Source organism: Oryzias latipes, chromosome 15 (genome assembly GCF_053564925.1).
Source record: "Oryzias latipes strain Hd-rR chromosome 15, Olatipes_Hd-rR_3.1".
NCBI classification, from domain to species: Eukaryota; Metazoa; Chordata; class Actinopteri; order Beloniformes; family Adrianichthyidae; genus Oryzias; species Oryzias latipes.
This window is the reverse complement of record NC_136251.1, coordinates 23,307,577-23,334,170: the sequence shown is the minus strand read 5'-3', so window position 1 is coordinate 23,334,170 and position 26,594 is coordinate 23,307,577. Positions and strand designations below refer to the sequence as shown.

The 26,594-nt window shown below is 39.2% G+C and overlaps 2 protein-coding genes across 35 annotated transcripts in view; both read left to right on the top strand.

Annotated features, from left to right (window-relative positions):
* The window catches only part of dlg5a (discs, large homolog 5a (Drosophila)), a 39,055-nt gene extending 29,108 nt beyond the window's left edge, over nt 1-9,947 (top strand). For 2 of the 6 annotated variants that reach the window (XM_023963098.2, XM_023963100.2), the window contains 16 exons: nt 100-233; nt 346-435; nt 622-790; nt 1,312-1,389; nt 2,229-2,391; nt 2,637-2,770; nt 3,908-4,072; nt 4,166-4,349; nt 4,929-5,077; nt 6,038-6,208; nt 6,335-6,525; nt 6,621-6,764; nt 7,007-7,134; nt 7,337-7,446; nt 7,710-7,819; nt 7,897-9,947. In XM_023963098.2, the coding sequence (XP_023818866.1) occupies nt 100-233; nt 346-435; nt 622-790; nt 1,312-1,389; nt 2,229-2,391; nt 2,637-2,770; nt 3,908-4,072; nt 4,166-4,349; nt 4,929-5,077; nt 6,038-6,208; nt 6,335-6,525; nt 6,621-6,764; nt 7,007-7,134; nt 7,337-7,446; nt 7,710-7,819; nt 7,897-8,000 (2,224 nt within the window). In that variant the 3' untranslated portion in view covers nt 8,001-9,947. The remainder of the gene's footprint in view (nt 1-99; nt 234-345; nt 436-621; nt 791-1,311; nt 1,390-2,228; nt 2,392-2,636; nt 2,771-3,907; nt 4,073-4,165; nt 4,350-4,928; nt 5,078-6,037; nt 6,209-6,334; nt 6,526-6,620; nt 6,765-7,006; nt 7,135-7,336; nt 7,447-7,709; nt 7,820-7,896) is intronic. The other 4 variants (XM_023963101.2, XM_023963102.2, XM_023963099.2 and 1 more) reach the window with 3 other exon arrangements.
* Nucleotides 9,948-14,082: 4,135 nt separating this feature from the next.
* Nucleotides 14,083-26,594, top strand: part of kcnma1a (potassium large conductance calcium-activated channel, subfamily M, alpha member 1a) — a 155,872-nt gene continuing 143,360 nt past the window's right edge. For 27 of the 29 annotated variants that reach the window (XM_020709540.3, XM_020709536.3, XM_078931836.1 and 24 more), the window contains exon 1: nt 14,367-15,524. In XM_020709540.3, the coding sequence (XP_020565199.1) occupies nt 15,225-15,524 (300 nt within the window). In that variant the 5' untranslated portion in view covers nt 14,367-15,224. Of the gene's footprint in view, nt 14,272-14,366; nt 15,525-26,594 lie in introns of those variants that run through there. The other 2 variants (XM_078931833.1, XM_078931852.1) reach the window with 2 other exon arrangements.

Genomic DNA, 26,594 nt, shown 5'->3' with positions numbered 1-26,594 from the left:
GCATGTAAATATTGATTTTAGCAAGATTTCTGTAGCAGCTGAGTGATGAAGTTTTATATGGAGCTAAATGTGAAATGTTAAGGTGTCTTTTCCCTGCAGCCCGCAGCACCAGGGCCGACTGAGTTTGGACCTGAGCCAGCAGAAGCGCGCTGGCGACTTCTCTGAAAGCTCGTCGTCCCGCAGCAGCAGAGCTTCTCACGGTACAAACTCACTGCCCTCCAGTGCACGGCTCGGTCAGTCTGACACGCACGCACCCACACAGGCAAATGAAGGGCCACAGACTCGGTGCCCCTGTCTCTCCCTTCAAACCCTTTCAGGGCTGTCATTCTTGCATCTTCTTCCCAGGTTCCTCCAGTAATGTTCAATACCGCACAGAGAGGATCAAAATCCCCTCCACTCCACGCTACCCACGCTCCATGCTGGGCTCGGACAGAGGTATACTCTGCTCATCCATCTGGCCTTTTTTTTTGGTTTTTGATTTATGATTGGCAGTGACTGATCTTTTACAATCATTCACGTGTCTCAAAAATTCTAAATACTATATGATTTAAATGTTTAAATACAGTTTCAGTTTGAAACCCTAAATTTGTCGCTTTGTGCTTCTTCCTTTTTCAAATCAAGGCTCCCTCTCACACTCAGAGTGCAGCAGTCCGAGTCTCATCACGCCTCCTCAATCTCCTCTTAATCTGGAGACTTCCTCGTTTGCCAGCAGCCAATCACAGGGCTCGGTTTCCACTTTACCCCGGATCTCAGTCAGTCCTGTGCCAATAGGGGAGCGCAGGAAAGACCGGTACAACTGAAGTTTTTGTTTATTTGACAAACTAACTGCATCTGACTAACGGATTCATGTGTTGGTGCTTTTGTGTGTCTTTGTTTTTAATTAAAACCATTGATTCTCATGTTTGTGGTAGTACAGAACAGTAACACATGGTTTGTCAATAATCGGCAATGAAGATATATCCATCTATAAATATATTTCAATTTACATCATGGTTGTTAAATACCCTCTGGGATCTTTGCTGCCCTTTTTTTCAAAGCTGTTGCTTGGTAACAGGATACAATGGCCAGATGTGCAGTTCCTCACTGAAACCCAAATGAAGATGTAATTCGACATATTAATAATTTTATGGATTTTTCCTCAATCTAAAATTAGATTTGTATCACTTCAAAGTCCAGTAGAATCGCTCTAACATTCCATGTTGTTTTCTAGATGTGTCTCAGGCATTGACTCTGTTACTGTCTCTGTATGTTACATGTCCCCCATTCTTCTCCTTATCTTCCTCCTGCCTCTTTGCAACCCTCCGCTTTCAGATCTCTTTACCGTAATCGCTCTTTTCTAAGGATTCCTCTGGCTGCAAGGCCGAGGTTCTCCTCTCTCAGGAGCCTCAGGTTTGTCATTGCTTCCTGTGATACCAACCAGGGAATGCCCCCACCCTTCCCAGAGTTCACCTTTTTCACACCGATGTAAAAACAAGAAAAAAAAATGTGAAAGCAGCATTACTCTGTGACGTTTACCTGCTCAATGTTGGATGGAAAAAAAGAATCAAATCTTTCATTTACCAACATTTAAGAGTGCTTTTGTTTAGAAATGTCTGCATGTAGTAGTTTATGTGGTGTAAGTCTTGATTACCCACACCTGAATTTTGATACTCCACTCTTTTGCCCTCATAAGTGTCCCTTCCATGTTAGAAAACCCATTAGAATCTCAGTGCATGTCCCTTTCACCCTCACTGAAGACATGGAGAGTATGCATGTTTTATTTTTTTAATGCCTATAGCTAAGACACCCTCTTCCTTTTGAGTGTTTTTGTTATGCAATGCAATTACTATTCAACATCCAGCTTCTGGGTCATGGTCCTATTTGTACACTGCCACTTTATTTACCCTCGTCCCAGGCTGCAGTTCATTTACTTTGTCTGCCTTGGTGAAATTAGAAGGCATGTCCAAAGCCATTTTGTTATGAGAACGCACAAAGTTCATTCAGACTTGATTAAACCTATAGTAGTTTCTAACCCAAAAGTAATAAACTTTTACTTATTTTAGTAGCTACATCAAATACTTATTTGACATACTTTTTGCAAAATTACCCCTTAGATGTGTGTAAAAAAAAAAAAAAAAAAAAAAAAAGTCCAAATGTATTTGGACCCCACTTGTGTTTTTTGGCACCTTTGAGGTTGTTTTTGTCTTAAACTATTGTCAATTCATGCCCGTCCTTTTCTCATCCAATAGACCATACCTGGAGGAACCACGCAACGTCATAGTGCACAAGGGTGCAGAGCCTCTTGGCATCTCCATTGTCAGTGGGGAGAACGGTGGAATCTTTGTTTCTAAAGTCACTGGTGGTAGCATTGCCCACCAGGCCGGGTTGGAGTATGGAGACCAGCTGCTAGAGGTAAGAACAACCGACTGTTGTTAGAAATCAAACATCGATGTGAGAAATGTAAAAGGTAACATATTGCATATGCATGCGAGGTAGAAAGTCTTGCTAATTTTTCTACTAGTGATAAATTATTTTAGCTGGATAGTTCCAGTGTTGTAGTACTGAGTGAAGTTCAGTGAAGTAATGTCTCTGTAGAACTGAAGGAGTTCTTGTTCCCAAAGCTTTCCTCCTGATCACATTTCCTCACCTTTAATTAGTTCAACGGCATCAACTTGAGGAACGCTACAGAACAGCAGGCGCGCCTCATCATTGGCCAGCAGTGTGACACCATCACCATTATGGCTCAGTACAACCCCCACATGTACCAGCTGGGCAACCACTCTCGCTCCAGGTAGAGGCCCACTGCAAGTGTGGGTTTTTATTCTGAATGTCGCTCAAATGGCGTATACTTATATAGCGCTTTTCTACCTACAAGGACAAAGCGCAGTCACAGACCCATTCACACAGTCACACACACATTCACACACTGGTGGCCGCTCCGCTGCCACAGGCGCCCGCCTACCACCAGAGGCAAGGTGGGCTCCCTCATGTGAAAAATTCACTCTTTCTTTTTATTTTTTATTTTTTAGAAAATTGCTTTTGATGGGTTTTACCAGCAAATCAGAATGAATTGATTTATTCTTTTTTTATTTTTTAAGCCTGCATTGCCATGTAAAAGGCATTGATGGTTACTAACAAGAAATAAGAGGCTGAACTTCCAGAAAAAGTACAGTTTTGCTGCACAGCATCAAAACAAGTTGAATTTTTTAAAATTCAGTAAAGTTTTCCAACAAGAGTCCAACAACTCTCCAAACGAAACAAGTTCTTTTTCCTATAGTTCTTTTTGGGTGGGGAGGTTTTTGGGGAGATTTTTTTAAAGGTGGCAAATGAAAACACATTTTATTTTATGTTAATTTCAGGTTAACTGATATTTTTGCAGTGCTGAAATCTTTGTCAATAATGATATCAATATAGGTAACTTGGGGAGGGGGCAAGGCCTTTTCCTGAGGGACCACCAAGCCCCCCTGCTCTGCCCCCCGATGTATAGTGAACCTTTATAAAAAACTGTTAAAATATATAAAAAATGGTCAATGTCACAGCCAAAAAAATACAAAGGTATTCTATTACTCGTATTTTATCAAGAGTTTTACATATCAATTGCAGATCAATCAGTTCACAGTCAAAAATAGCAAATATTGTCTCTGTTTGTATGTTTCGCTCTCGGTCTAGAGAAATAGAAGTATGAAACATGTTTACACAAACCGGTTTAGACAGTTTTTAGAACACAGAAGTACTTACGTTCTGATGTAAATAATTTACATGACCTTATAGAGTTGCGATGTTTGTTTCAGACTGCTCACTGAAAGCTGAAAGAGATGAAAAGTGAGGAAAAAATGATCAGGCTCTGAAGATTTTTAGTCAGTTGCCATTAATATACTATGGATTTGTGTTCTGTTTGTTTTTTTTAATCAGTATTTTTGTCTTGTAGCTCTCGCCTGGAGCCGGTCAGCAATCAGTCAACCCCCCAGGGCAGCGGTGCCGCTACGCCTGACAATCACTCCACCATTGATACCCTCAGTGAGCAGGACGAGGGAACACTCACCCCTTCCTCCAAGCAGACCACACCCACTACCAGCCCCCACAATTTCATCAGGTAATGTACACGAACAACAAGGTGCTGTCCTGGATAGATTGTTTTAAGAATGCCTCAGCATAACCAGCTGCTTTCCTTTCATTCTTCTTTCAGAATGCCATCAGAGGGCAGCAGGAAAGTGGCTGAGCCCCGTCTGGTTACGGTGCACCGGCCTGGGGTGGAAGTGGGAGTCACGCTGTGTGGGGGTAATCTGCGGGGTGTTTACATAGAGAGTGTGGATGAAGACAGTCCTGCCAGAGGCTCTGAGGGGCTTCTCGCTGGAGATCTCATTTTGGAAGTATGAGCTCTGAAAAACTAATTTCATGCATGACCAAAAAGATAAAAATACATTTGTTTGTTTTTTATTTAAAGCCACACTATGTCGGTTCTTTTCAGCTACTAGGAGTTAAGCTGAATTAATTCAATGCCCACAAAAATGCAGCCATCTTACCTCATATGATTGTTTTTCTTTTCTTTTTATTGATCTATTTCTGGTCGATACACATCCTCACTTTGTACAACAATCCAAATTCACGATAAACTTTTCTCGCCATGTTCCTCCTTGCTTCTGCGAGAGTCCGCTGTCCGAATTGGCCTGCAGCTCTGTCATCACAAGGCACAACATCAATCTGTCTTTCAATCTCCTCCTCACATTTTCCTTCCAAGTACCGGTACACGACCCGAATCAATACTGCAACACTTTCTGCTGCTGAAAGCTTGGAGCAAAGGCAGCTTTCACAGTCAGGGGAAATGATTTCTCGTGTAAACATTCGTCACATTTCACTTGCTGTCCCTGTTTGCTTTATTTATTAGTTTTGGCTCATATTTTTCTAGTTTCTTCTCTTGTAACAATTCCTTTTCTCCTCTTTCTTTCCAGTATAACTTGGTGAATATGAAGAATAAAACAGCAGAGGAGGTGTATGTGGAGATGCTGAAGCCAGCAGAGACCGTCACCTTCAAGGTGCAGCATCGGCCTGATGACTTCAGCATGATCAAAGATGTCCCGGGGGATGGCTTTTACGTTAGGTTTGTCCATATTTCGATTGAGCCCCTTTTCTTAGTCCCACAAAGAGTAACAGTCTGCGTTTTCTCCAGCGGAGCCCTATAAAAAGAATTTTTCCGATTGCAGCTTTATCCCTAAGCCCCGTTACTCAGAGCGCCTAAGATAAGCCGGACCCTTTGTGGTCAAACCAAGTATGTTCCAGATCCACTTTGGTGCTGCAGCCATGGTTTCACACCACTAATTTAGGTTTTCTAATCCATTCTATTCTCGAGGGTTTTCCATGTCATTAGAAGGTGATTTTATTTAATAGGGAAATTAGGTTCCAGCATGGGCTCTTATTTGCTGCCTGTTGTCACAGCTGCTGCACTCGTCTGTTTTCATATAGGCGAAACAAGCACCTGATGTCATCTGCTGGAAGTGCACTTGATGTTTTGCTGTCACGGATGGGGCGTTCAGGCATAACTGAGGCCTACGCTGTCGATAAATTGATTTTAATTATCGTATTTTTTGGATTAGAATTCACCTTTTTTTATAATTTGGTTTGGGTACCAACTTTTTTTTTTTTTAAATATAAATATCAACAACCTTTAGAGGGAAGCGTAGGCGTGTGTATCAATATTTGCTTCTGAAGAAGCACCGCTCAGTCTTACGCCAGGCTTAGCAGAGTAGTTCCAAAACAACATTCTTCTTCTTGTTTTTTTGTTTAATAAATTTCTCTCAAAAGTAAGACTTATATATGAATTTTTATAATGCAGTTATTGGCTGCTGCCATTTCAACTTTGGAGTGACTTATAGTCAGAAAAATAAATATTTCATCTCCTCATAAGCCTTAAAGTTTGCTGATTCCCAGCGTTGCTCCTTTGATGCCTTCGTTGGCTCACAAATCCTTTTTTTTTTTTTTTTTAAATCAGTTTCATACTTTAAGGTTTGAATTTGCTTTGCTCCTCTCGAGTCCTTCTCTGAATTTGTCTCTCCTCCATCAGAGCACTTTACGACAGATTTGGGGAGGCTGAGGGGGACCTCAATTTCAAGAAAGATGACATCCTGTATGTGGACGAGTCTCTGCCAAAGGGCAGCTTTGGAACATGGATGGCCTGGCAGCTGGATGAGAACGCACAGAAGATCCAGAGAGGACAAATCCCCAGCAAATACATGTGAGTGGAAGAAGCACAAGAAGTACAAAGTTGCTTTTCTCTTGGAAGCAAGAATCGTTCTGCACTGATGTCTTAGACTACGACTCCACTCGGTTTAAGCCATTGTCTTTGGTTTGTGTGCTGTAGGATGGACCAAGAGTTTTACCGCAGACACAGTGTGACAGAAATGAAAGAAGATTCCAGTAAGGCGCTCTCTGCAGCAGCCCGCAGGTCCTTTTTCAGGAGGAAACAGAAACACAAACGAAGCAGCTCCAAAGACAGCAAGGAGACGGTGGCTTTGGACACCATCAGCACCGACTCCATCCCTTTCTTTGACGGTGAGGAGGCTTCGGTGTTTGTGTTAAGACCATATGAAGCTTGAATTGGCTGACTGCTCTGGACATTTGATTGATCTGCTTCTTTTCTTGGTCAGACTGTATCAGCCTGGCTTACCAGCGAGTCCAGAAAGTGGAGTGCACCTCTCCCCGACCAGTGCTCATTCTTGGGCCTCTCAGTGACCCTGTGAAAGAGATGCTGATGAAAGAATCTCCTGGGAAGTTCTGCAGATGTGTACTTGGTGAATACACCTCCATGTTTTATTTTTTCCAACATTCCAATGGCTATTTTGCATCAAAAGTAAACTTAGAACTGAAAATAAACTTAAAATTATTGAATTAGTTTAATAAGCTTGTGTACATTCTATTCTATTCTCTCCTTTTTTATATGAATGATGCATTTTATCTAAAAGCCTTTTTAAATTTCACTGTTCATGTGACAATGACAAAGTATCTGTCTATGCATCCACCTTTCTGTCTGCAGAGGTAATGAAGGCATCGCAGCAAGCTATAGAGCGCGGCGTCAAAGATTGCCTCTTTATTGACTACAAGCGAAGAAGTGGACATTTTGACGTGACAACTGTCGCTTCTATAAAAGAAATAACAGATAAGGTAGCGCCTTTTTGTGTTTGCTTTTTTTTTTTTCCCCATCAGATTTTATCAGGTGGACTGAAGTGGCCTCTGCGTCTGCCTCCGATAAGCCTTCAGCCTTTCAGTGGTGCAAATGTTGAACAGCTTTTCATTTCACTGTATCAGATTTGAATAGTTTTAAAGATTTTTTTTCTAAAAAATAGTTTTCTTTTTTCGGTCCCAGGGCTGCCACTGTCTGCTTGAGATTGCCCCGCACGCCATCGAAAGACTCCACAGCGTTCAGATTTACCCCATTGTCGTCTTCATCCGCTACAAAAACGCCAAACAGATCAAGTAAGATGTGATCCTGTTCCAGAACAGATCTGATGGGAAAACGCAGCTTCCCTGTTCTTTTTCAGTGTAAAGCCGTTTGTGGTTGATGTTTTTTACACTCGTAATTACACCTTTGCAAAGTGTTTTGATCTTTGGGTGACTAAAAGCCTAATGAAAGGCAATCGGATGCAAAAACTGCATTAAGGGGCCTCTGCTATTTTGAAGTCAATAAGCTCAGTTGGGCAAGTTATTAATGTTTTTTCTTTTTGTTTGATTGTTTGCAGGGAGCAGAAAGATCCAATTTATCTGCGAGACAAAGTGTCTCAAAAACATTCCAAGGAGCAGTTTGAGTGTGCGCAGAAAATAGAGCAAGAGTACAGCAAATTTTTCACAGGTTTAAGAACTTTTATGTACAGAAAAATGCGTTTTTATGCAATAAAGATTCACCATCAAGTCATTTTCTCTCTTCAGGTATTGTCCAAGGCGGCACCCTCCCGTACATTTGCACTCAGATCATCACTATAGTTGATCAAGAACAAAGTAAAGTCCTGTGGACTCCACTTGGCTGCCCCTAGAGGGAACAGGCTGCCACTACAGTGAGCTGTGTCTCCTCTCCATTCCCTAAATTTTATTTTATTTTTAATTTTTTTTTTTTTTTGCGCTATTACACTACAATGGGCTAGTTGTGCAAATTGCTAGTTTAGAAATATTGGTATGGTTTGTTACCAGAGCCTCTTTTTATTTCTGACAAACTCCAGAGCGGTTAGTAGCACTGAATATCAACGTTCAAGTTCAGTCTTCCTTAAGGATTTCTGGTGGGGTATTTGTAATGCTGCATTGTAAGCGTCTGTTTACAGCCTCAATTTAAGCCTGAATTGATGTTCAATATTAGCTTGAATGCGTGTCTGCTTCCCCTTCATAAACCTCAACACTAATGAAGTTCAGTAACCTTTGTAAACTAATTGAATTATTATTTTTTTGCAAGTATGCATCCATGTAATGACTGACAACTTTTTATTTTTTACTTTTAACTTTATGGAACTAGAATGACAAAATGGATCATGGTTGTTAGCATCTGTCTGGATCAGACTTGTGGCGTTTTGTCCCTAAAGTCCATCAAACCTCCTCAAATGTAGCTGTGGTCTGGCTGAAGCCGCATGCCAGCAGCCGTCGCTGGCTCTATGCATCTGTAGCAGCTGGGTGAGTGGACGGTTAAAGGGCCTTTCAGAAGTGCCTTTGGAGAAGAAACCTGATCTGAAACCAGCCTTTGGGTCTCTGCAATAGAACGTACCATTTAAAGTTTTCTCCCGTTCTAGACTTGGATCCGCGTTTCTCATTTCCTGCTCTCCTAGGATGTTGTTCATGTTTCCTTGCACACCTGGTGCATCTCAATGCAGTGTGCTGTTGCAGGGAAATGGGTAAATCATGCAGGCCAGTGGCTTCAGAGGACCAGGACTTAGACACTCTGCATTCAATTATTTTTGCAGCCAATTTGAAGGTGCAGTCTTGAGCACATGGGACTGGAGAGACTTGAGGAGTCAGCAGAAGCACTGACTAGCAGGTTCACTTCTCAGAACGCACTCCAGGGCTAGACAGACCACTGTGTTACTATCAGTCAATCTCTTTAACATATATTTATCAATTATGAAATAAAACCATATACAGTATGTAGATAAACCAGGAAAAAAAAGATATATGGCTACATATTAAATGTATTTTTACTAGGTTATATGCCTAGGTATGTCTGGTTTTCAACTCATGTTGTAGCAGGTATTTACATGCTTTTATTATTATTTTTTAATTGTAGTTGGTTGTCAGTCACCTATTGATGTACAAATAAGACACACAATTTGCAGGGTAACACCTTCAAGCATTTTTCCTTTGTTCCATTTAAGTGTTAGTGACTCTCTTTATTGCTGTTTCATATTTTTATAATACAGGAAACAAAAATATTAATGAAAAACTTTTAAAAAAAATGCTGCCCTTCCTCTAAACCATATCCTGTATATCTTAATGTGCCAAAATACACTAAGGCAACTTTATCCTTTTATTTTGCACTTGTTTCTCTGTGAACCTTATACGCTTGTCTGTTTTTTCCAGCAGAATATGAATAGGTACTATAGTTTCTACTGTAATTACTAAATGTTTTTATGTATCACATCAGTTCCTTACATTTCATTAATGGCCTTTTATTCTAACCGAGTAAAAAGGATCACTTCTTATTTGAATTATGAAAAAAAGGGATCTATTCTTGCACAGTTTTTCCAATGAAAATTTGTCCACAATTTTGATTATTTGGCTTAAAAAAAAGTAAACCGGTAAACTGCAACATTGCTGTTTATCTGAATACTTAGTGTAATGATGAAGTATGCAGCATTACATGCTTGTATTTCTAGAAAAATGGTCTTTAAAGAGTCTAGATGTCAGGTACGGAAATAAACGTTTCTTTTTATTTTCTAAAGAATGTGATTTGTATGTTGACATTAACATGAGAATAAAACTCATTTTTCTGTATCACAACATTTATTTCTCGATTTCTATGTGTATTTCTCTTTTTTCCCCTGGTTTTTGCCCTTGATAAACTATTACATTTTTACTTGCTGTTTTTGTTTTTCCTAATCAAGCTTGTTAAAAAGGACGAAGGGAAAATGAAAAGCGTGTGATCACGCCAAGTACAACATTGTCCTTCACAGCGAAAAGATTAGAAGTTGGATCTTTTCACTGACAGCAGCAGCCAGTGGCTGATGAAAAGCCATCAATTGGTGAAATTAGATAAGCAAGTGTGGCAGTATCCGCCTGCATCTCACCAAGAGAAAGAGGTGGCCTTGCCTCGGAATAAGGAGGATGAGTCACAAATCGTGTTGTGGATTCTTTCTTAACTCAAAAAGGCAAGTATTGTCACGCCGAACAAGCTTAAAGTTTACAAAGTACTGAAAAGCTAAAAAGAGAGGTTATTTTAAAGATCCTCTTTGAAAATTGTGTACTTGTGGCATTTTTCTGATGATGGAGGACACGTATAAAGATAATTAAGATAATTACATTTCAAAGTATTTCTTTATTCAAATTTTTGTGAGGCAGGAGCAGAGGCAACAAGGGCCATTAATAAAACCTTCCAAGTTTGACGTATAGAAGCTACTAGGGCGAGAAACGAGCTTCCTGCGCCGCTCCATTCCAAGCATCAACGTGTACATGTCTAGGGCAGGTTTACTCCCCACAACTTGATGGTGAATTCCCAATGAACTGCCGCTCTGCAAAAAATGTCCTAGAAAACAACAGTTAAAAAACATTTTTGAGCAAAAAAAAAAAGTCATAATTAAGACCACTGAGAACTTTGTTGCTCAAAAGGATAGAAATCTGTTATTTTTTTTATTTTTACCAATTTAAAATAAAATTATTCATATTAACCTCTTAAAACCTGGGCTAATATTTCAACAAACCCTCTAAACATGTAACCACGTAATCATACTTAACTACAGGGACAATAAAAATCCAAAATGTGATGCCCACACTTGTGGACGGCAGGTCTAAAGAGGTTCATAAACATTCTGGGCTGTAAAAGGGAATATATTTGAAATTGTCTCCTTAATTTTTACACAGTGATTTTTCTGGTGTTTAGAACAAGATCTATTTGTCTTACAGTCTTGAACTAAACTGCACAGAAAAAATTGAACAAATATCAATTCCTCTTTGGGGTTTTTGCCAAAATAAACAAATTATCTTGAGGAAATGCTTTATATTTGAATGTTTTTTCTATTAAATATTAAGATATGAAATAAAACATGTTACATTCCTAAGATGCCTGTCATTTACAGTATATTGAATGAATGAGAACTTTGAAGAAAGGCACAAGCCAAAAGTCTAAAAACGGATATTTGTGCATCATTGTTTGCCTTGTTTTCCATCTAACTGGACAACCCGTAGCTCCACTGGAACTTGCTGGTTGATTAAACGCCTCTAGCTTGAGGTTAATTCCTCTGGGCACCTCATCTGGAGTCACATGGTCCTGTGGCCAATAATGTCCGGCAGAACCACGTCCCTCCAGGCGTCACTCGTGTTCAATGGGGCAAGAAAGCACCCAGTGTCTCAAAAATACTCATTCCAAACAATGCTTGGAACTCAAGCACAAGGGGGAAAAGGATTCCTCTTCTGGTATTACTTTACATTCTCTGGAGAAGGAGATGTAAGATTTTGCTCTCCAATTACCCGCTAAATGTGATGTGCTGTGCATGTGAAGGTCTTCCGTGGCCCACTTCCTTCTGTCCTCCAAGTCCCCTCTTGCCTGTTTTTAGACATGGGCGGGGTCTCAAGCGCTTCAGCCGGGGTGTATGTTTCAAGACAGCTGTTGACAGCTCAACTGAACTCGAGAGGTCTCAAGTCTGACAGTGGGAGGATCTTTATGGTCCTCACTTGGAAGTCATGGCCTTTCTCTGCTCACGTCTGGAATCCTTGTTGAGGTAAAGAATTGTGTTCTTTTTTTTTTTTTTTCCAGCCATCTTTCAGCTTGATGGGGCAGATTTGTATGTTTGTCCTTCTGATTCTGCCCCGTCTAGCATCTCCGGATGTCCTGCAGGATTACCAGCTGACTGCTCTCATGCTTATCTCCTCATCTGTCAAAGCTGCAACTCTCTGCCTCTGCCTCTGCTGCCTGACAGGCATCACTCACCCAGCAGCTGGCCTTCCATAGGGGATAACTAATTTATATCCTCCCCTTTAAAAAAAATAAATAAATGGCAAAAAAGATTTTGTCATGACTTAATGTTGAACAGATTCACTCACTTTAGGGTTGTAGGTTTTCTGCTTTGCTGTGGCACAAAGCAATTTCCTTGTTGGTTTCCTCTTCCCTTTGACATTTGGGGCTTTAATTTAATAACAGTTGTCTCATATTGCCAACAGGAGGACAACCTCCAAGCTCAGTCCTGCTTCTTGAACTCTTGCATATCAGATGGTGGCATCCCTGCACTGTCAGAAATTACGAGATTTTTGCAAAATAAACTGTCACTGCATACAATCTGGGTAGCATGCATGTACATTGAGTCATAACTCTTGGAAGCCATAATACACAGATTGGCTTGTCTTCACCGGTTTACAGCTCCGTCTCTCCTAAGTTTAAATGACACCAGGCTACGTTTGATTTTTATTGAAGCACTAATGAATTACAACCCGGATTCTTGTTTACTTTTTAGAAATGATCTGCACTTGAGATCCAGTGTCATAACTCTACACCTCTTATTCATTTGAGAGGAGAGGCCTGCTGATTCCTAATCTCCCTGTTAATCACAGAATGCAGGAAAAAAATTGCTTTAATGGCACTGTCGCTTAAATTAAACATTATGAAACTCTCTGGGGGGGATATATTAATGGAACTTTATTGCAAATAACCTTGAAGAAAAGCAAAGCCTGTGGCACAGGTGCCTAGGCACCTGATCCTCTTGGGGTCAGTGGTTATTCATGGCCTCCAGCTAGTTGTTTCTCAATATCTGTTGCAACTGCCTGCTTGATTGCGTCCTGCACGTAGCAATAAATTATCTAGTCATTCCTCACTATCGTCACCAATCTACACCTGTTTTTGGCCTAATAGTTAGTCAAGAGTGTTTTAGTGTAATGAACTGGGAAGGGCCTTCATTTGTCTAAATGTATTAGAGGTGTAACGATTCATTTTAACAACAGTTTGATTCATATTATAATTAGTGGTTGCTGACACGATTCATAGTGGATTTTGGTTCATTTTTAACGATCTGATTCACTCACCTAAAATCGACATTACATTTTAGTTTCATAAAGTTCAGCCCACTGTGGTTTTTCCACATCAAAATAATCCAAACGGAACATTATTAGAACATTTTACCACACTGAATGGTCACGTGTTTTTGCAAAATTCAAAGTGTTTCCACACATTAGACTGTAATGATGGTTGATCTTTTTTTTGCCATCTTATGTGTGTTGTCTGCTGTATCCACACTTGCTCGTTTTTATGTCATAATGAAATAAACCGACATCTAAATGTATTTTTCAAAATTGATATAATGGATTTATTTCATTTTGAAACAATTTCATAATATAGGTCGATTTGATTAACAAGTTGCCTCAGACAGATTGATCCTTTTGGATCATAGGAATATAAACTGATTCATTAATTAATTGTTAATCGTGATACCTCTAATATCTAGTCATTCCTCACAATCAGCACCAATCTACACATGTGACTGAACTAAGAGTGTTTTACTGGAATGCACTGGGAGGGGCCTCAATTTGTCTAAATGAAAATTGGGCCTGGCCCTGATGCAGCAGGTAGAACACACTGTTTGCTACCTTCATATCATCATCATCGATTATGTTTTATGTTGAATCCTCTTCCTGACACTACCCTCTGTATTTTTCCGGGCTTGGGACAGGCACAAGCATGACACTGGTTTGTACCCTGTTAAGGGTCTTTTTATTTTTTCTTTCAGATTTTTATTTTTAGATTTTGTATTTCTCTATTTCTTTGGCTTATGGAAGAGCATGTAAACAGAAAGCTCTCAGCATTAAATGGGCATTTTCTTTTCTTTTATGCCTGTCCATTACTTCATTTGTTTGTCTATATATCCTCATGTCCTTTTTATGTATGTATTGATTTACTCATTCATTTATTGTATTTTTTGTACTTTTCTTTTTTAGTTAACTGGACTTTTGCAAGCCATCACATTTTGGGGGGGGGGGGGGGGGGGGGGATTTAAGGGGCCACCCGCCGCCCCTCCCGTCAATTGCCTATATCCGGCCAGGAAGAGGGCCATTCTTCATTTCTCTATGACCAGCCGCAGCTAAAAGGCAGCACTGTCCTTGATGAGACTCCATATATGAACGCAGGTAAAGTGTTTGTGAAAGAATCCTGCGTGGGAGTGGGTCTCAAATGTATGACTGATCGATAACGCCTCTTTTCGAAGCGCGCTCATCTTTGCGACGTGCGTCACTGGCGCGCAATCAAGACGCAAAGGCGCAACTCTTCCATTTCCACAACCAAGCGGCAGAAAGCGGTCGCTCCTCGGAATAAACATCGTCTCCGACTCGCTGCATTCTGTCCATCTTTATTATTAGCGCGTCGCTCCGCCCTCCTACCTGTAAATCTCCCCGCTCTTCTCTGGAGCGGATCTGACAGGCGCGCTCAGCTGGCCGCTCAGTCCGTGCCAGGGCTGCAGGGAACCGAATGGAGGCAGCGACATCCACCCGAGCGCCTGCACTATTCACGCAGAACTGACAACGAAAACCCCCGTGAGAATATGTAGTCTTCTCGCCGCGAGAGAACTCTGAATCAAACTCTCCCCTCCTCTTAACCATCGCTTTTGTTGCGCACCTGAAAGCGTCCAGAAGAAAAGTCGCGGATCATCGACCGGATCCCTGAATGGAAGACGGCTAGAGAGGTCGCCGCTGACGGGCTGCAACAATCTCCACTTGTTTACATGATCGAAGCAGCCTGGACACGGTGTCTGCCATGGCGCACAGCGGCAAAGACGCGGAGAGCCCTTCAGAATGAAGCCACAGGACTCGTCATTATTGCGGATTTCTATGCCCCTCTCCACGAGAGACGCGATTTTGGGCAAGATTTGCGCCTGCGGCGTCTCGTATTTATCCTAAAACAATCGATTGTTGTAATCTTCTGAAACACATAGGGACTTGATCTGGTTGGTGATCTCAATCTACAGCAAAGAAGGGAATCCTTTCTTTATTTTATTCTTCTATTTTTCCCTTTCTTTTTTTTTATTAAGCAAAATGGCTGGTGAGTGGGGCTGGGGACGCTGGCACAGGCTCTCCAAGGCTCCTCAATGCTAGCTGAGGCGGATGGCACGGTTCCCCATGGAAGCGACAGCTCTATGAGGACAAGCAGTATCAATAACAAGCTCGACCAGGACTCTTCAATCCTAATATCCAAGATGGAAAACATGGAACGGTTTGTCATCCCGTACTCCTCCGAGGTGCCCTGCGACCATAATGGACAGCGCATGTGGTGGGCATTCCTCGCTTCCTCCATGGTGACGTTTTTTGGGGGTCTCTTCATTATCCTGTTATGGAGGACCCTAAAATACTTGTGGACTGTCTGCTGCCACTGCAACATTAAAAAAAAGGTACTGTCCAATCCCCTCCCTCTTTCTATTCTACATGAATGAATGCGGTTTGATTAGATGATAAATGTTTGGATACAACTGATGTGAAGCTCCCTCTGAAGGTCCTGCTCTGTTTTCTCAGTTTGATTCATGAAGCAAGCTTGTTGCATTCACCTGTTTTTGTTCTTTATCTTCAGCAAATTTGAATATATCCTTACGTCACACCAGCACCAAACTTCCAGATCTTCACAGTTTCACATCACTCTAAGTATCAATTTCTCCCAGTTGCAGAACTAGAACATTTTAGATGTGGGGGCGAGGAGGGGGCAGAAAGGTGGGAAATGAGAACAGCAGAGCGGAAGGCCAAAGGCCAAGTTATTAATAATAAGTTTTCCAAAAATAAGAATTTCCTCTTCCTCATGAAACGCACAGATTATGGCTAAAGCCAGGGTGCCAACGGCCAAGATGGGCCGAGATTTAATGCCCAGGGGCGTAGCAAATAAATTTAAGGGGCTCAAGATTTTATTTAAAATATTATTTTTGTCATGTTTGCAATTCTTAAAAAAGCTTGTGATAGCCCACAAAAATACACAATCTAAAGAAAGAGAAATGACAAAAAATAAACCCAAAGGCTGACGTTATTCACATGCATTTCTGTACAATAAGCACAAAAACGGATGGAAATTAGTGCACATTGCTCCTTTGCCCACACATATTTTAAGTGCGTCCAAGGCTAGAAAATATTGTTGTTGGTCGCATGTATTCACCTAACCCTAACCCTTCCTCTGAGTTCATGTGGCAAAGAAACAAGGACAGGACCGGCCGCTCGTATTTAGAAAATTACATGCGAAAACTCACTTTTCAAAACAAAAAAAGAACCAAGTGCCGGTCCCAAGGTGGGTAAATGCAGAAGGTAGTGTCAATAAGAGCTTTCAACTTAAAACTCATGAGACACAGATATGAACAGATATGAATAGATAAACAAATCCTGATTCCATAGTTATCTATGCCTTTTAGGGGCTCAAAGCAATACGACACCCAAACTCTCAACACACCTAGACCCCCCCCCCCCCCCCCCCCCAAACACACACACACATTCTACCTACCTAAATCCCCACTATTCACCCCTCCCAGTTAAATAAATAATTTCCATCCACAGATTTCTACATCTGAAGTGACTGATGGGGAAGACATTGTCCTGCGTGTGCACGACCAACAGCAATAAGATAATGAGGGGGACTGGCTGCTACTTTGCTTGCAGTGGTTGAATCACGGCTGATTTGGTTGTGGTTCATCCATGACTCACTTTCTAGAGCAAGTGGTTCCCTGGATGGACAGGCTGCTTACTTCCTTTATTTGACATTATTTGATTAAAAAAAACAGGAAGACTGAGAAATATCTCAGGTTATAGCTGTCAGGTTTTGTCAAGGAGAAATGGCAGCAGCATGCTGCTTTGACACAATGTTCTTTAGTTGGCTTTGACTTTTGACATGATAACTGACAGTAACTGGGATTTACCTTCATGCTAGATGTTTTAGGATTTCTGTTGCAGCTCTCTAATTTTTACACCTGAACACTCACTCCATGGGAAAGCAAATAAAGCAAACGATTGGTTTAAGGATGCGGGACAATTTTCATCTTGTCAGTGTAGTCGGGTAAGAATTCATTTAACATGAAAGTGCCTTGTTAGACAAATTCCCACTGCTTGATTTATTTTAAACGCTTCTGTTTTGTTTGATTTAACGCTAAAAAAAACCCAACTATGGTTTATATTTCTTTTTTAGAAGTTTTACTCTAGCCTTTGTTTTATTGTTTTTTGAAGACAAAGAAGACACGAATTGATGTTACACTAGTTGTTTTATGTTTTATTTATTTTTACCAATTTTCCCCTTTTTTAGATTATAGGCGTAGAAGTGACGTCTCTTTGGGTGCTACGTTTTTGTTCTGTTAGACACTGTTTTTTTAATCCCTTGACACCTAAATTTATTTCCAGCAATGAAAAAAAAAATTATTTATGTTTTTGCTTTTAAGTGGATGCTAAGTTAAGGTCATTTAAACCTGAAGTGGTTAGATGCATATTTACATCAATAGGCGTCAAGGGGTTAATGAATCAAGGTTGTCAAATATATTTATTCATTTAAAAATCGAGAAATAATTTGACAGAAATAAAACCCCATGTAATAAATACAGATGTTTAACAATAACATAAACATTAGCTTAATATAAATTATAGTTTGGTGCAAAATCGTTTTTCCCTCTTTTATGTGATTCAATGTCAAATGAGCAGAGGTTATTGCAGCTAGTGCGTCTCCCTGCTGCAATATTCTGAACATCAGCTAATGAATCATAATATTCCTTTTCTTTAATGTACGTAGCCCCCTTCCCCTTACCCCCAGACTGAACTGATTGCGGCAAATAGTTTTAATCTTACCCAATTTCATAAAGTTTTCTTTATGGCCTCGGTCTCAGTTACTTTAATTCACCTATATCAGCTGACCGGTCTTGCTAAAGAGAAGCAACTGCTATTTTTTCTAAAAAAATACTTGAAAACATGGGGCTTTTCTTTTGAAAAATGTATTACAGTCCTCCCTCTTTCACTTTAGAGTGTATTTAGACTGAACACATTCGATGCGCCTTTAGTGTACCAGGTTTCGTTTCCCCTGATAATCCGGAACAAATTTTCAGTCTGAATACACCCAAGTGGACCCTGGTCCGGGACCAGAAACCGCTCTCAGATCCATTTTTGGAGGTGGTCTCGGTTTGGTTTTAGTCGGAATGAGCTTCGGTTCGCTCCCACTGTAGCCAGTGGTCACGTGAAGTCAACAGAGTAGGAATGTAGTAACTGATGAGCCGCAGACAAATGCAAAGCAACAACTGTCACGTTACCAAAGAGGAAAAAAGGGTCATACTCCTTACCTGTTAGAACTTTTATTTTAACACAGCTGAAACGCTTCTTACATGCTTTTCTAGGTCTCACTGTGCGATGCACTTGGCGCTGCTGTGACATCATCTTAAAAGCTACCTTGTAGTTCCTTAATGGAAATCTCTTAAAATATAGCCATAGCCATAACGATGAGAACCAGCAACTCATTGAAATGTGATCGGAGGAATTCAGGCTCCTTAAAACAACTTTATAACGTGATACAAATTCTTTTCTCACTTTTTTCTCCACAGTCTATATGTCATAAGCACTTATTGACTTACCTTCTTAACTGTCTTCTTGCTAGTAACCGCCCTGCAGCATCCTTCCACTGGACCTAACAATTTGTGAGCGAAATATAAAGTTTAACCGAAGTCGCAAGACTTCCATAATTTGAACCTCTAGTTTGCCCCGCCCTCATAATTCCTGACCAATTCATTTTTATAGTAACAGTAATTTTTTGGGTTGTAGTGGTTTTATTTTTACCAAGTTTGTTTTTCTCTTGAGTTTTTTTTTTTTTGCCTGAGTTAAAATTACCCAGAGAAAATGCTAGTCCCTTAAACCTCAGAGTTGGGTTAAATACAACCCAACTTGGGTTATTTTGGTTAAACTCTGATCATTAAACATGTCCTCCTTCACTTTAAACCATAACTCTGAGAAAATAATAAAAGGCTCACTCTCATCTTTTTGTGTTAAAGCGTGGAGGGCAAAGTCACGCTGCCAGGTGACTTTGGTGGGCTTGACACTTTGCTGCAGAGGGAAATGGCCTGTTAGGAGTATTAGGACGAGGAAACTGGATCTGTGTGTGGATGACTAGTGCACTAAGCTAACTTGGCATGAATAAGAAACAGGATTTGCTTTTGAGCAGGAGGTGCTGATAGCTTTTTGTGGCAATTCTAGGAACCTGGAATTGGGGGGCAAAGAAGCACAGGTGGAAACTGTAATGTGAGGGGTTTCCAAGGGTTCATGAGTGGGTTGTGTTCTGGTTATCCTCTATCCTTTTGTGCTTAACTTCCGCTGCATCACTCTAGTATTAGACAGAATATTATTATAAATCTTTGTTCCTATTTGTAAAGTGTGGCCAAAATTAAGTACCGGTATGTATAAAATTACATTTCTTTTCCACTTTTTTTTGTGCTGCTTTTCTTACACTCTGTTATTTAATGGTTTAGTTAACCACTCTGCATTATACCACCTCCAGGAGTTCTTATGTGACGCTTTTGTTACGAGAGTTGCATGTGGAGGAGTGTGTAGGCTTTGTGGCTCCAGTTTCTGTTGAGACATGAATGGCACCATCTCCCTGTGAAAAACAAAAACATTGCAAAAAAAAAAAGAGAGGAAAACCTCAGCTGGAACAAGAAACAACACATTCAAAAAGAAGAAAATACTTAGCTATGATTATTTTGATATTTTCATTTATTTCATAAACACAGTTTCTGTCATTTTAAGAGAAAAAAAACATGACAACTTAAAGTTTCTCCAAAAGGGCAATTAATTAAGTATATTTTATGACAAGAAATGCCTTTCATGAACATCAACGAAAGAAAAAAACATTGAATTTTCCAGTTTTATCTCCTCATGTACTATATCATGTGAATGTTCTCTCTGTCCCTAAAGTACACCTGAGGAGCAAGGAGAGCGTTGACTTGCTGGAGCAATGATGCTTTTTAACCTTCATAGGGGTTTTTAAGCATCTGCTGTCCCTCGTGGCATAAAACGATGAAAAGATGACAGAAAAATGAATGTTGTGTGTTGTTATTCTAGGTTTGTTGTGTTTTGTACATTGCAAACGATAAAAATAGTTTATTCTTAAAAATATATGTAATAATTTTATATTTTACCATCACTAATATTATTGTTATTGTTTTTGTTTGATAAAATGACACATACTCCAATTCTATTAAACTGTTGTATATTATTATAATGCAAACATCTGCAATTGTCAAATGTATTCACAAAATTACTAATTTTATTTGTTTAAAATGACAATTTGATAGATTTAGGTATAATCATGTACATTTCTAAAACAACTTTATTATTTAAAAATGAGTTTCTTGGGTTAAAGCCTATTAAATCTTTGATACTACAGGGAATGTAAAAGAAAACGTAATTGTTTGTGATGCTCTGGTGACCAAAACACAGCAGGATCTCCTAAAAACAATACAAAAAATACAGTCAATATTTAATAACTCTGGTTAAAGAAGTCTCATTTTGTTTTATTTCTGTCACTTTGTCTTCTGCCTCTGACCTTGAGTGTTGTCCTTGCATCTGTGTTTGGAGAAACAATGACACAGACAGGTTTGATGTTGGGAATAGAAAATGAGAAAAGATTAGAGGGTCCTCTGCATTTTAGAAAATCTGTTCCACTCAAGTTTTTTGTGTGTAGTATTTCATTGTTTTTGCTGATGGACTTATTTGGTTAACAATAGGTTTTGTTTAAACTGTTTTGCTCTCCATTCAGGATTTATCCTCATTCTTCTGTTAGCTGCAAGATTCTACTGCCTCTACATAAAATATGGAGATCACTAACAGCAGGATCTGGAGGTGTCAGAAAAACCTGTCCAAAGCTCTGTTTCTGGAAGGGCAGACAGGGAAGCAGTGATGCACCAGCAAAGCGCCAGTCTTATCACAGGAAGAGGGTTCGGTCCTGACAGCAAACATCTGTTGCACAGGGCAGACTGGACTGTCATGCATTTTAATCCAAGCTCCAAATGTCTGTGAGAGACACACCAACATAAATCCACCTCTATTCAGCTGCAGGTGCCGTGCTGAGCAGCCTCAGCCTCATCTTCATCTCCTTTCAGGTTGGACATGAGGTTTTTCTTTGTACACAGGCTACACAACAACAATTTTCCAGAGAAATCAGTATTTATGTTTTTTGATGATCTTTTGATAAAAGTTTAAAGCTTAGAGAAAATAAACACATTTGAAAATCCAGACAAATCAGTTGTGTGCTACCCAGTCCTGTAGTTGATGATATAACTTTGTAGTGACACTAAATCTAGCAAAAGTGAAGTTAGTTAAAATTTACCAAGAGAATTTCATCCTCAGCAGTCTGGGCATGTGATGCGCGCTCAAGAACATACTAAACACGGGTTCTTAAACATGCATTTAGCCTATGGTGTTCACACTGGACAAGCAGGGAGGGGCTTCTACCTCTTTTTCTCTCTCTAATGTTTACTAGCACATATATCTGTTCTGATATATGAAGTACTTCTGGCTGGGCACAATTACTAACTTCTCCTCCTTGATCAATTTTCAAATGGTTGGTACTTCTGTGAATCAAAAGGGACACCATCCATAAGTCTCCACCAAATCCGAGTCCATGGTTGATCAAAGTTCAACCTGGTTTAACTTTCAACACGGCATCAATGGCTGCACGTTTTGAACTTACAGCTTGAAGACGGTTGTAGAAACTTGCGTAGCTACACATTAGGCCTGCACAATATACAGCAAATTTATCGTTATCACAATATCAAGCTGTGCAATATGTATATTGCAAAAGACAGTGAAAATTGCAATAAATGGTTACCTCCAATGTGCTAAAACAATCTTAAGGCAACTTGAAACATTTAACGAATCAAATAAATCCCTTTTTGCATTTGACCAATCGGATGGACCCCTTCACGTTGTTGACCAATCAGATGAAGCCCTATTATGTTAGATGTTCACCTACGAGGGTCATTTGGAGTATAATATTTAAACTGTTGCAATGAAATGTGAATGATGTTTTTAGTTGTTTTGCTCTTTGTTTATATACTGCAAGTTATATCGTTATCTCAATATTAATCACCAATATCGCATATCACAAGTTTTCCTCATATCGTGCAGCCCTACATGAACATTAGAGTTTTTTCAACCCTTGTGCTATCCTAGACACTTTAATATTGGGAGTTGGGTCATCTAGACAGTGCGCTGAACCTTTTGTCTTCAATGATTTGTGATCTTCACTGGTGTCCATGGATTACATGAAATCTTTCCACCTTTATCCACCTTTGTCATGGTAGGGAGAACACGTCAATGAAAGGGTGAGGTCTTCTAAGATAGCACAAGAGTTACCAGGATTCCAGAAACAGTCGTTGACGTAGACATTTTAATGGAAGTGGCCGTTGAAGGTGTGTTGTAGAGGGCGGTGCGAACGTAATTTAAACTGTTTTCAAGAAAACGGGGCTAGATTTAAACGTGGACGTCAGAAAAAATAGAAATGAAACATTTTTTGAACTATTACCTCTTTTTTTAAATATATTTTTTAATTTGTCCACAGTAATGCAGAGGGGTCTTGTAATATTTCTAATATTACTTTTTTTGTACTAGGTTTAGAGTATTGGACATTTTGCTCATTTGATGTGACTGGAAGGAGGAGTGCTGCTTGGCGAATCACAGGTCGAGTATTTAGGACATCAGGAGCACGAAACATATCTGTGATAACATAGTCAAAACACAGAGGTGGTGGGAGAAAACTGTTGCAAAAACATCAGTAACCTAAGTATTGATGTTTAAAGCACACGTAATATACATATTTTACACTCTAGTAATATATTTATCTAAATACACATAAGAATCACGATTGATTTCTTTTACAGAGGGGGGTGATGCATTAGGCACAAAGGCTGTATTTTGTCCTGTCTGTTGACATTTCGTTTTCAAAGTGTGTTTCATAGTTGCTTCTAATAAATGCAGCAGCCTTTTTGAACTTTAAATCATCACAGTGCATTTGCCATAACCAAAGATTGTTATTGATTTTCATGCACCAAGACTTGGCTTTCTTCTAGTGCTATATTTGTGGCAGCCTGAGTAACGACCAAAAAATAAAACGCAGAGCACAGCAAACAAGGAATGATCTGACACTTCTCAGTTTGCTCATTTCTAAATGGATTGTGGTGGAAAAACTATATTCAGCTTCTGTATACTCATGTAATTGGCAACTGATCAGCAGTATTTTTCTCTCCGTCCTACTAATCAAAGATGAACTTACTGCATGCATATTGTGTTAAAAGTATTGTGGTGTTTTATGAAATATGGTTTAAAAGGTTTGCTAGGAAATTGTAAATGGACTCCTTCATGGTCAGATGTTTGTTTGTATGTGGTTGTTGAGGCTGTCCACAAATAAATGAGTAAGCAGTTTCCACCACAGCAATCGTGCCAATATCCACTATTTAGCACTGCAGCAAATGTTTGTGTTTGTGAATTAACACTTTTCGTAGTCTCTAAAACATCAAAGTGGCAATTCTGTGCAATATATATTGCCAGAATGAAGTTGCTCTTCTAATATAGGCGTCTATTGGAATCTGCTTTTAAATATGTTGCAGATGGAAACCAAAGGTATGTTAATCTTGAGACCTAGGGTCAGCATCTCTGATCACCATATTTTTGCGTAAAAGGAATGACTCATGAATTTTTTATCTTTCAATGTACATCCTTTTTGGGGTCTTAAATCCCTAAAACTCTAAGCCTGATTGATGGTCATCTTGGGTCAATGGCAGTGTGCAGTGCTTATGTATGTTAATCCACCAACAAGACAAGCTCATATACGAGGCCAGACTATGTTTTTTATAAAGCAGACACCCCAGCCTAACCCCTACAGTACTAAACTGTGCTCCTGTCATGCCCCTACATCTTCTTCAACCATCAAGTGTACTAATAAAAGGACATCCATAGTGTCTGAACTATCTAGAGGTCAAAGGTTTGGATGAAGAGTATACTTGGCTCCACAAGGGGGATATGTTTCGAAAAGGAATTCCCATTATTGGAAATTTGAGACTGTGTCCCAACTCTTTTTCCAGACTGAGTACTCTGCAGGGATTACCATTTGTTTATGTAATGAATTGCTGAGATTGAGTCAGGACTTCTTGGATTGTCTGCAGGGAGACAGAAAATGTCTGCTGGCATTTGGGTGGTTTGTGGCAGGACTTGCCCAACAATGGCTTTGGACCTCTAGTCCCATGCGCTGGCCTAACAAATTTCTTATGTGTTACAGTTTCAGATTTTCACACACAAGATGAATGAATGAAAAACAGTCTAGTTTAGGCCCAATTGATTCAAAATTCATACCCTTTCAATCACGATATTTATCCAGATTATTATAGCAGTTTTTAAATATTCCATGTTGGATAGCTAATCAAATAGAGCCTTCTAAATTTGGCAACAATAAAGCTAGCTGGATCTGGTGGTTCTTGGTTCTATTTGACTGATCACAGCAGGAAATCAACAGCAAGTAGGTCAGGAATGTATGGAACAGGATCCAGGTTGGGAAACCCCAGTTTACAGTTTCATGCCAGCTAGATTTACCCCTTTGATGTTGTTTTCTAAAACCCTTTTAACATTCGTTGATGATTCCAGTGCACCCACATTAGGTGTACTAACCTTACATGGAAGCTAAAATGATGTGCAAATTTGACATCTATGCAGATTGACAAACTAATCAGAAAAAAAGAATCAGTCTAATAACTATCTGTGGTTTGGAGTCTGTATTTAAAGCTGTAGGAATGTTTTGTCTACAACCATCAATGCAGTTTATTTAACTGTACAGAACCTTAGTCTATTTTATTGTTCAACTACTTACATTAAAGCAAAGCATTTGATCAGAAACGTAGTTTCTTGAACATAAAACTAACTAAGCCCAACTATTTAACTCGCGTGTATCCCAATATTAAATAACATTATTGTTATGTAACATTAGATACAAGCTAACAATATTTTAGGCCTTTGCAGCTTTGACAATACTGCTATGACAATTGGTTGCAGCTCTATTAGACTTATTTCTGTATGCATGAGTTGTAGGTGTAGTAAACATACAGATATTTACATAATATTTGATAAAGATCTTTAGTTGACTTCTCCTGTTGAGTGGGTGTAAAAAACCCCACTTTTATAGCTATAATTTAAGATGGAATTACTGATACAAAAAATTAATTTAACAGACATGTGCTTTTTAAGTAATCAAAGCTTGTTTCCCCCTACATTAAGCTAAAATATTGAAGTGCCATCCCCAGTGCTGTAGGTAAATCTAGATATGGAAAACCTTTTAACCAAATTTGATTATACATTTGGGTTAATGCAATATAAAATCTCTGCTAGTGAGGCTGAATCACTAAATAAATGTGTCAGACTTCAATCTATGTGTGTTTAAAGAAAATAAATGAATGTGCTGTTTTAGCACTACACTCAAGAAAATAATTTTTGAAGATTTAAATAAATTTTTTTTTAATATAAATTCAGCTGGAAAGAAAAATGCAACCTTAAAATGCATGTTTATGTTTGTCGTCTGTATGATTTCGTTTGGGTTGTTTAAAAACATAGTATTTCATTCTTTTCTAGTTTAAAAAAGGTAAAAGGTCTAAAAAGGAAAATACATGTTTTAATCAAGTTTGAGAATGATTGGAAGGATTACATTTTTAAATCACACTTTATACGAATCCGTTAAAAAGAGTAATGCAATCTCTCTTTGAAAAAAATGCAAATTTAAAATGTGTAGTCACAAAACATGATATAGTCTATATATTTGTAATCTCATTTTAAAATTAAAAATCGTGTGGTACAATTTATTACTGATCATCAAAAATCTTTTTAACAATTTCAAAGAGCCTTTTGGTCCTCCATTATTTATAGTTTACTTTATTCATAAAAGTTTAAATTGTATTTGTTAAAAATAAAATAAAATACTAGATAGGGAATGCTGAATTATTTGCTGATTGTTTGAATTAACTGCCGACTCTAGTTAACATTTATCTTTTTTGCCAACCACATTATGACGTTGATGCGATTCCTTCAGATGTGTTAACTTCAACGTCCTCCACTTCCACCTCTATGCAATCATCTGGGTGTAATGAACCAGTGGCGGATTTCAGTGCAGTGCATTTGTACGCTGACATAAAGGTGACCTTGAGAGACAGATTTCTTTGTTAAGAACACCTTTGACTGCGTCAGGCTCTAAATGAAAACACAAGCTGAGCTTTTATTGATCGAAAGGGGTTTGGATAGTGTGAGAATTACATCCCAACATCATAGGGTCTTAGCAACTGGTCACAATTACCCTCTAAAGGCTTCAGGCTAAAATGCTAATTGGCCTTTTTTCCCGCAGGTTTTGGGTTCTCTCGTATTTGAAATGGTACGATAAAAGCTTATGTTCAATTTCTGGTTTATTTGTTAGATAATCATTGCTTATGCAATAC